Source organism: Rutilus rutilus (genome assembly GCF_951802725.1).
Source record: "Rutilus rutilus genome assembly, chromosome: 20".
Classification (NCBI taxonomy): Eukaryota; Metazoa; Chordata; class Actinopteri; order Cypriniformes; family Leuciscidae; genus Rutilus; species Rutilus rutilus.
In genome coordinates this window covers 9,981,610-9,991,842 of record NC_140225.1, presented here as the reverse complement: position 1 = coordinate 9,991,842, position 10,233 = coordinate 9,981,610, and the positions used below count along the sequence as shown (strand labels likewise).

General features: G+C 34.6%; 1 protein-coding gene across 1 annotated transcript; it reads left to right on the top strand.

Annotated features, from left to right (window-relative positions):
* Positions 1–138: 138 nt before the first annotated feature.
* Positions 139–10,153, top strand: abcg5 (ATP-binding cassette, sub-family G (WHITE), member 5; the record flags this gene model as incomplete). The annotated part of the gene is made up of 13 exons (XM_084390575.1): positions 139–284; positions 1,653–1,774; positions 2,198–2,334; positions 4,577–4,675; positions 4,826–4,958; positions 5,606–5,745; positions 6,565–6,694; positions 6,875–7,088; positions 7,259–7,464; positions 8,007–8,145; positions 8,304–8,489; positions 8,655–8,767; positions 9,815–10,153. The coding sequence occupies 13 exons, from the start codon at positions 139–141 to the stop codon at positions 9,997–9,999; spliced, it is 1,950 nt and encodes a 649-aa protein (XP_084246701.1). The 3' UTR covers positions 10,000–10,153.
* Between the last annotated feature and the right edge of the window lie 80 nt (positions 10,154–10,233).

Genomic DNA, 10,233 nt, shown 5'->3' with positions numbered 1-10,233 from the left:
AAAGTTCCACTGATAAGAGTCACTGTTTATGGTTCCAGCTTAATCAGTGAAATACAAGCTGGAGAGTTCAGAGAGCTGAAGACGTGGACCTGACTGTCACATTGTTATTCAGGCTAGTTTGACCATTGATGAGAGAAAATGAGTCAATCTTATTCCATGCAGGACGTTTTACAGAAGAATGGATCTTTTAAGGTGGTGCCAGAGATGAGAACGGCCCGTCCAAACCCAGACTACACAGATCCGTCATGCTGCCTGAGCGTCAAAAATGTGTCCTATACTGTGAGGTAGGAATATCTCATTGATATCAAATGAAACCAGTGAAATCGATGATTGTCTTAAACTCACAGTTAGCATTGAATCTTCAACCATAATTTAGGACCGGGTTAATGGTAAAACTGCTTATTTTAGTTTTATTTCTGAATTTGCTCCAGTTCATCTGTTAACCCACCACTGCACCTGACACATGTACTGTATATTAACCATCATCAATTTTAATGAATGATAAGTTCTCAAGATCATGTCAAATGTCAATGTTTTAGAATATTTTTTAACCCCTTCTTTAGAACTTAAAACCTTGAAAGGATCTCAATATTATTTAATATTAGTTATTACTAAAATGCTTAAAACATTTTTTTACATGATAGATGATACACAATACATATTTTTGATAATTTTGTTAATTCAGTTAATTCATAAAAATAGTGCATAACAGGAACATATTTTTTGATGTAAAAATGTATTTAAGATCTTTTAAGAATTTTAAAGATGTTAAATATAGAAGCTTGTTTAAGACGTCTTATAGTAATAGATAAAAAAGTGCTAAATACACAGATATGAGATTGTATATTTATTAATCTCAACACAATGTTAAAATTAAGCTTTTTAAAATTAAAATGTTTTTTGATGTGTCTAAAATTATGCAGATGCCTAAATAAAATGTATACCATAATGTGGTGAATTAATGTATGTGATTATTGACAGATTACTGCTACATTACTAGCATGTATATCATTTTTTGTGTAAAAATGTGTTATAAGCCAGATATATAAAAGTTATGAGCATATTTTAATTTTTAAGCATGCAGCTACCATTAAATGATCAGTGAATGAACGTTTAAATGCCACAGTCACCTCTCGTCATCTGACTTTGTATGGCAACAATTATAGGTAACACTTTATTTTACAGTGTCCTTGGTACATATGTTACATGTACTTACCATAGTAATAACAGTAAAATATGCATAATTACATGCAACTAACCCTCAAACAAACCCTAACCCTATAGTAAGTACATGTAGTTGCTTAGTATTACTCAGTACTTAAATATATAATTACACTGTAACAATGACACCTTAAAATAAAGTGTAACCCAACTATTAGGCTTTTAGTCTTTCATTAAAGTATACATATACGCTCTAAAAATGCTTGCTCAGTCAGATTCATCCAGAATGTGTTTGGTCTTGTGTTTACCCAGTGCTGTGTTTGTTCACCACCCAAACTTTGTTGTTTTTGTTAACCCGTGATTTTAGAGTGTACCGTCTTCACATCTGTGTTTTTCTTCACTCATTTCCATCCTGCAATTTCAAACAAAATACTGACAAACTTTAAATTCTTGTTCATTTCATAAACATTTTTATTTGCTGTGTGTTACAGTGAACATGTAGGACCCTGGTGGGACCTTTCATCTTTTAGAAAAAAATGGACAAGGCAAATATTGAATGAAGTGTCATTTCATGTGGACAGTGGGCAGATCATGGGAATTCTGGGAAACTCGGGTAAGTGACTGAAAACCTGGGAGACGAAATGACTGTGATGCTTAGAACACATTTTCATTACAGAGCCCACAATATGCTATTGTGAAATAATACTCAGCTACAGTATGTGTTAATTTGTGTTATTTAACATGATAATGTAATGGTGAATTTGACATTTTAAGGAATGTAGATTTTCTGTTTATTTATTTATAGGGGTTAAGTGCCACTAAACAAAATAACCAGGGACACGTTTAAAAAATATTAATAAAATCATATTCTCATAGATCTTTCCAGTATCATTCACTCTATATGCATTAAGACACTAAAATGAACAAACAGTAAGCAACAGAATGAACAAGGCAACTTATTATGCAATTGTACATTACGTAAATTTCATGTCATATCATATCTTAAAGTAATAAAATTGTTGACCTTTTTCTCAAGGCTCTGGAAAGACCACTCTGTTAGATGCTATAGCAGGACGAATTGGGAATTCTGGTAACCTTCTGGGAGACATTTTTGTAAATGGAAGAAAGCTAAAAACAGAGCAGTTTCAAGACTGTTTCTCTTATGTTCTTCAGGTGAGATTTGTTTAGTTAAATTATGAATATAGTATTCAACATAAAAAAATTTGACCACAAGTGTGTGTGTGTGTGTGTGTGTGTGTGTGCGTCAATGTAAATGTCACGGGCTACATGTGACTGAACTTTAGTCAACTGTAGAAGATATATATAGATAAAAAAGCGATTGACTATAGTATCTCGAGGTCATGTCTGCCACAACCAAACTTAAACACATGCAGTAAAGTTTGCAGTAAAGGTCATCTAGAGTGAACTCTGAATTTAGTCGTTACACATGAGTTCATTGTAATATTCTTCAGAGCTATTCATGCATATCTTCCAGAAAATTAAATAACCATGGCAAGACTGCCATTATTACAGGTAATTTTTACTGCTTAAATTTATGATGCAAGGAAGCTATAATCTAATCCAGTAATTAAATGTCTCAGGGGCTAAATGTACAGATACTGGCTGAAATTGAAGTTATGAAGAAAGTACTTTTCAGCATTTCAAACTTTTTTGCCAAATACTAGTTCATTTCAGGAATCACATACCATTTAACTCTGCTTTCAACAGCACTGTAATTTTTTTTTTTTTTATATAGAATTGGGTAACACTTTGCAATAAGGTTCATTAGTTTATGTATTAACTAACATGAACTAACCATGAGCAATACATTTGTGACTGTTTTTGTTACCTTATTTAACAAATATTGTTCTTTGTTCATGTTAGTTCACACACTGCATTAACTAATGTTAAGATTTTAATAAAGTATTAGTAAATGTTGAAATTAACATTAACAAAGATTAATAAATGCTGCTGCAGTTCATTATCAGTTCATGCATAACTAATGAACCTTATTGTAAAGTGTTACCAAAAAAAAAGTGTTCATGCTGCCTTAAAATATACATTTTAGTCAACCTGTAATTTGAAGTTGTCTTAATTGATCAAGAAGTTAAAATCAGGGATGTTACTCATGATAGCTAATTGCAGCAATGATTTTTGCATTGAACTTCACTGTACAACAATTACAGATATATGTAGACATGACGCACAAACTCAACAACCTTATGACTTCGTCAATCCTCGAAGGAATAAGCCTATTATTTAATAAATACAAGCCATAAACTCCAAATACAGATACGAACTTAAAGCAGTGACATTTAAGAGCTCTTGCCCACTCAAGAGCAAAGTTTAAAAATGATGAAATGTTGTATTGTGTTGATAATGTCAGTGTTTAATACATTACCAGAATAACCTTTAACAAATGCATATTATCTGATATATGCCACCACTGTACATGCACACCTCACATACCAGAGGTCAGCTTTGGTCATTTCTTTCTTAGAAGTTTCAGAAATTGGGATTTTTAACAGACTGATCAAGCTGCTCTTTTTTCACACTATTTTGTCCATGAATGAAAAGTAATAAGGGTTCTCAACCTTTTTGACTCTAATATATTAAAATAATAAATAAAATACTTAAATAAAACTAAATTCTTTAATTCCAATAACTGAATGTTCTACAGGGTGTACACTTTGTATTACTAGTAAATGTTCGTGACTTTTCTAGTTTGTGATTACAGGTTTTTTTTATTGTTTTACTCACAAATACCAAATTATACCTGATAAAATATAGAGTTGTGCAGGGATGACATGACAACCTGGAAGACTAATTCACCTCTGGTTCCCTCAAGATTTTCTTATGGGGTTTTTTTAACAGGGTTTTTCAATTTACAATAAATCACACACACTCATATAAAAAACGCAAATTTTAAAGCAGTTATGTTTATTTTTGAAAACGTACATTTATAAGTAACTAGATAATACTGTTTGGGGTGTGAGTGTGTGGAGTTTACATTGTAAAACAGAATGTCAAAGTATCGTCAAGTTATTACCACAGGCTTTATTTTACTCATATATTGAAAATAAACATTATAAAACCCCATAGGAAAACCTTGAGGAAACCAGTGGCGAATCTGTCTTCCGGGTTTTGACATCATCCCTGTACCACTCTATTAAGGAGCTTGACAAAATGTTTATAAATTTGTTTATATATATAAATATTATATACATTATAAAACATTTAATTAATTAAGATTTTATTCATTTTCAGAACTTTTCCTGGTCTAGAAATCACACTTTTAAAATTTAAGAACTATCCCTTTATATTCACCATAGTATTTATAGTATTCTTTATGTGGGAATATAGCTTTATTTTGAATGCTTACATAGAATGTTTTCTCTCTCTCTCTCTCTCTCAGAGTGACAATCTCTTGAGCTACCTGACTGTGGAGGAGACTCTGACATACACTGCTCAACTTGCTTTGAGAAAACACTCTGCTGAGGCCATACGCAAGAAAGTGAGCTCATTCACTTCACAGATGTCAAAACACACACAACTCATTTGCCACATCACCACAGATAGGCAAAAAGACTCATTTTTTGAACAATTGAAAAAAGCATAAAAAATACATTTTTAACAACCTTATCCCACTCTTGACTTGCCATAGGTAACCGCGGTCATGGCAGAGTTGAGTTTGGGACATGTGGCTCACAGTGTGATTGGAGGCCGCATTTTTCCAGGCATTTCTGGTGGAGAGAGAAGGAGGGTCTCCATTGCCAGCCAGCTGCTTAAGGACCCAAGTGAGTGCTTTGTGCTGCCCCCCTGACTTGCCTGGATAAATATGAACCCATACTAGCGTAATGTTTGTTTAGGTATGATGTACAAACACTGTATAGCATGTGTTGATTTCCTCAGATGATGCAACCCTCACATGTGCTGCAGTAGCTAAATATGATTAAAGACTAAATGTTATTTAAATGCAGAGCGACCAGCACAGTGACCCCAAAGCCCCTCAAAGGATTATTGAGGAATGGACAAATGAGTGAAAGGGACTAAAGTAGATATTAAAAGTGGGTTATCACATTTTTTATATTAAGCTGAGGTCGATGAGTGTCCCTCTGGATCCTTTATCTGACTCTTTGGACCTCAGGGGGCTCCTGGGACCGTGGACTACGGATTAGTTAAGGCCACTCCAACCTGAACACAAACCAGCAATTATAAGTGGCTTTCGTCTGCTGCCTTCTCCAATCAAGCAGTAAATTAATTCATCAGCCAATTAATTTGGCTCTAACTTTAGACAATGGCAAATCTATTAATTGCTTTAATTACTTGAATTAATGAGACACTCAAAGTTGTCTCTCAAAAGACAGAGAGTGGACTTTGTGGAAAGTTTCTCATTAGTTTTATTTCTTTTCCTGTTTTTCCATTTTGCGTTATTTCATGGCAGAGGTGATTCTCCTGGATGAGCCGACCACAGGACTGGACAGCATGACGGCTAATCAGATCGTGATGCTGCTGGCTGAGCTGGCCAGTAGAGATCGAATAGTCATAGTCACCATCCACCAGCCCCGTTCAGAGCTATTCAGAGTGAGTAGACTTTTTACTGTTTTAACTCTGGAAGGATGTGTGATGCAGTGGGTAATGCTCAGGGCTGATAACCAGATGTAAGAAGCAGGCCGTAGCCCATCAGAAACGTGACCTTGATCCAATGTGCCTTTGAGTTATGTGGCTTTTAGACCATGGTGCTTCTATATGATAGTTTTCTTCTAAAGGTTGACAAAAAGGTTGATGACTCAGTCTGAGCATGCACTCATAATACATTCAATAATAATACATTCTATTTGTATAGCTCCTTTTTAAACATAAAATGTGTTGTTTCACATGTATTAATATTAGATATTAACATTTAATTAATTTAAATAAAAAAAATAGAAAAAGTAAACACAAATAAAACAGTTAAACAGTAACAAGCTACAAAAAGAAAAGCGAAAAAATACAATTAAGAAACAAATATAATCCAATTCAATCCAATGGCATTAGCGCTAACTGAAAAATATGACTTCATGTTTTTTGGGGGGTTTTCTTTGGTTTTAACTTGGAGTTTATCCAATTTCATATGGTGAAAGGTGAGGCATTATGGCTAAAAGCAACTAGGTTTACAATTACATTATGCCAAATGTTGTTAACTACTACCAAAATTTGGTAAATTGCTACTTACAACATTTTAATTTAACCTGTTTCATGACATAAAGTGTTGAAGTTCAGTGTTATAACATGTGTTCATATGACAATATATCTGTATAAAATTTGTATGTTTTACATTCAGCGCAATGATTTACATCAAAGTGACATAGTCTAGAAGATTATGCTCAATAAAATGACTGAAAGATGTATAAATGTCTACAGATCTTTAACCGAATAGCAATCATGAGCCGAGGGGAACTGGTGTTCTGTGGGCAGCCTGAAGAGATGGTGGATTTCTTCAGCAGTTGTGGATATGAGTGTCCTGAGTACTGCAACCCCTTTGATATTTATGGTAGGGCTTTAGAAGATGACCCAAGATCAGTTTTTTTCTTTAGACTTCAGCTTGAATTTGAGTGAATTATACAGTTTTTAAGATGTACTGGTATTAAAAAAACATTTATCTTTACTGCTAAAAATATGGGGATCCAGTAAAGTGTTCCGCGTTTATCAAATCATCCTTTGTAATGAACAGTTGATCTGACTTCTGTGGACACACGCTCCAGCGAGAGGGAAGCCGCCACCTACAGCCGCATGCACGACATCACATCAGCCTACCAGAACTCAGAGATCTTTAAAAGCATGCTGGGAAGGATAGAGCAAAGCTGCCAAGGACCAGACAAACCCATGATCCCCTTCAAAAGCAAGGAGTCCCCCAACTGCCTGTCCAAACTGAATGTCCTCCTGAGGTAAAACAGAAGCCACGACGCAGAGAAGTTATCGTTGAAATCACTTTTAGAATGATTTTTTCCAGCAGATGAACGATAAAAACATTGACAGCCAATCAGAATCCATTCCGCTTTAAAGAGCTTGAGCATTTAAATGTATTCATACATTTCTCTCTTTTACACACACACAGGCGGACCGTACGCAATGTGTCTCGTGATAGGATGGGCATTCTCATGCGCCTCTCTCAGAATTTAATCTACGGGCTCTTTATTGCTTTTTTTCTCATGAAGCTGGGTAAGGATGTAACAAAAGGTGCCGTGCAGGACAGAATCGGTGTAATCTACCAAGCTATGGGTGCATCACCATATACCGGCATGCTGAATGCTGTGGCTCTATGTAAGTATCTCAAAATAGACACATTATCTTGAGAGTTTGTTAGACATTTAACATTTAAGAGATTGTTAGAGTTTGTGACAGTGAGAAAAATCATTTGTGGCATTGCATTTTTCAACAAGGCAGCAAGAACTATCATTATTAAAGATTATGCACATATGCTTCTGATGTATCAAACAAATGAGTGCATACACAATTCTTATATATTCCCAAATCACAGATTATATGGCAGAATTGATGGTAAAGGTGATGCAGCAGTTAGACTAATTAAGCCAATGCTTTTGGGAAACATAATCCCTGTCCTTTATATATCAGTTCATGAGCGATAAGAGTCTCATTTCACTGTAGGTCACCAGATAAGAGAGAGAAACACACAGGAGGTGTATGGCCTCACAAATTGCTCCTGCATGTCAAACAATATTGCTTGACCTATAACATAGAGCTCTTGAGATAGCATATAATTGGTAACACAAGACGTGTCTGCCCCTGTATTTTCACTTTTTAAGTGTGGATAACAGTCTAATGTTTTTCTTGATTAAAAACAGTTCCTGCTTTAAGGGCCATTGCTGACCAGGAGAGTAAAGATGGCTTGTACCAGAAATGGCAGATGTTTCTGGCTTACATCATCCATATCCTGCCCTTCAGCATTATCAGTGTGTTCATCTTTACCTCTTTCCTGTATTGGTAGGTATGGGTGTGTGTTTGTGTAAAGCTACTTGAGTTCATCAGAGCTCGGGTCAGGGTTACTAGGGTTCAAATCCAGGGGAATGTCCTCAGGATCAAATCAGATTGACTGGTTTATGGATCGTGACTGTTTCTCTGTGTGTGGTTTGGTGTTTTAGGATTGTTGGGATGAACCCGGATCCCCTGCGCTTCCTGTGTTTTTCAGCAGTGGTCATGGTGCCACACATCGTAGGTGAACTCTTAACGCTGGTCTTGATGGGTGTCGTTCAAGACCCCAATATGGTCAACAGTGGGGTCGCTCTACTCAATATAGCTGGAATCATGGTGGGCTCTGGATTTCTAAGGTGAAGAAATTATTTTGGTACTCACTTGCCAACATGTTTGTTTTTTTAGTGCTAAAGGAATACACTATTGTTCGTGATTGTTCAGCATTTTGATTTAGTTAGAAAACAGATAGTGCAAATGTGCAAAGTTTGTTCTGAAAAATGACTTGTTTATAATTCTTTCAGGGGTTTTAAACAAATGCCTGAAGTATTCCAGTGGCTGAGTTATCTAACTTTCCAGAAGTACGGCTGTGAACTCCTTATCGTCACTGAGTTCTATGGCCTGAACTTCACTTGCAGTAAGGAAAATCATAGTCTTCTTCAAACTTATGCATTCTCAATATGGACCCTTTGAAATGGCTTGACAAACACCTTTTTGTTAAATTTCCTGTGATAATGAATTTCCCAACAGGAAGAAATTGTTCCTTTAATAGTTCCTTGTAAATTAAAAAAATCTTACACTACCATTCAAAAGCGTCAGTAAGATTTGTTAATGTTTCTAAAAAAAAGTATCTTATGCTCATCAAGCCTGCATTTATATATATATATATAAAATACAGTAAAAACAGTAATATTGTGAAAAAGTATTACACTTTGAAATAACTGTTTTCTATTTCAATATATTTTAAATATAAAATACAGGAAAAACTTTAATATTGCTAAATTAGTATTTACCTGTTTAGGTATATATTTGAATATATTTTAAAATGTAATTTATTCCTGTGATACAAAGTTGAATTTTCAGCATCATTACTCATCATTACATTCAGAAATCATTCTAATATGTTGATTTGCTGCTCAAGAAACATTTCTTATTATTATCAAGGTTTAAAACAGTTGTGCTGCCTAATATTTTTGTGGAAACCCTGATGCATTTTTTCAGGGTTCTTTGATGAAAAGAAGGTTTAAAAGAACAGCATTCATTTAAAATGTTTTTAATGTAACTTTTGATCAATTCAAAGTTGCATGGTCTTTTCTTCCCTATATTGTGATATACTGTATCTGAGTGAAAAGACTTCTCGAAACATGAAAAAAGTTTTTGATTAAAGATTATGAGGGCACATGAAGTTTAAATAATTTTGAATAAACAATGCAATATTCAAAAAAAATTAAAATAATTGTCCATAGTGATTTCATAGTGACATAAATACATTTTTGCATAATAAAAGTTTCTTTTAAAAAAAAGGTACTGATCTCAAATCTTTGAACGGTAGTGTATATCTGCTTATTTTTGTCTGAATCAAATGGATAGACATGGATTAACTTTTTGGTTCATGGGATTTTTAACACATATAATGAATAAGGTGTTCATATGGACATCCTCTGACTAACCGTTTGTCTCTCAGCCCCTTTAGCTGGTTTGCCAGGAGCTTGTCTGGTAGACAGTGGTAATATGATCATAGATGAGGGTTATCCTGGAGCTCTCTCACGTTACACACTAGACTTCCTCCTGCTCTATGCCTTCCTGCCTGCGCTCGTGATACTGGGCATCATCAGCTTCAAGATACGAGACCACCTCGTCAAACGCTAAGATTCTGTATGAGTGTATGTGTTATTGTGCCTGTGAGCAAATGTGTATAACATTTTATGTTCTTTATTTTGTACATAGGATATCTCTAGTCTAGATCATATATGTTGATTTATATATATATATATATATATATATATATATATATATATATATAAAATAAAAAAACTAATGTGAAAGCTGAATCCATCTCCCCTTTCCTCAGTTATTGATCCATTTTCTCCACAATGTTAACCG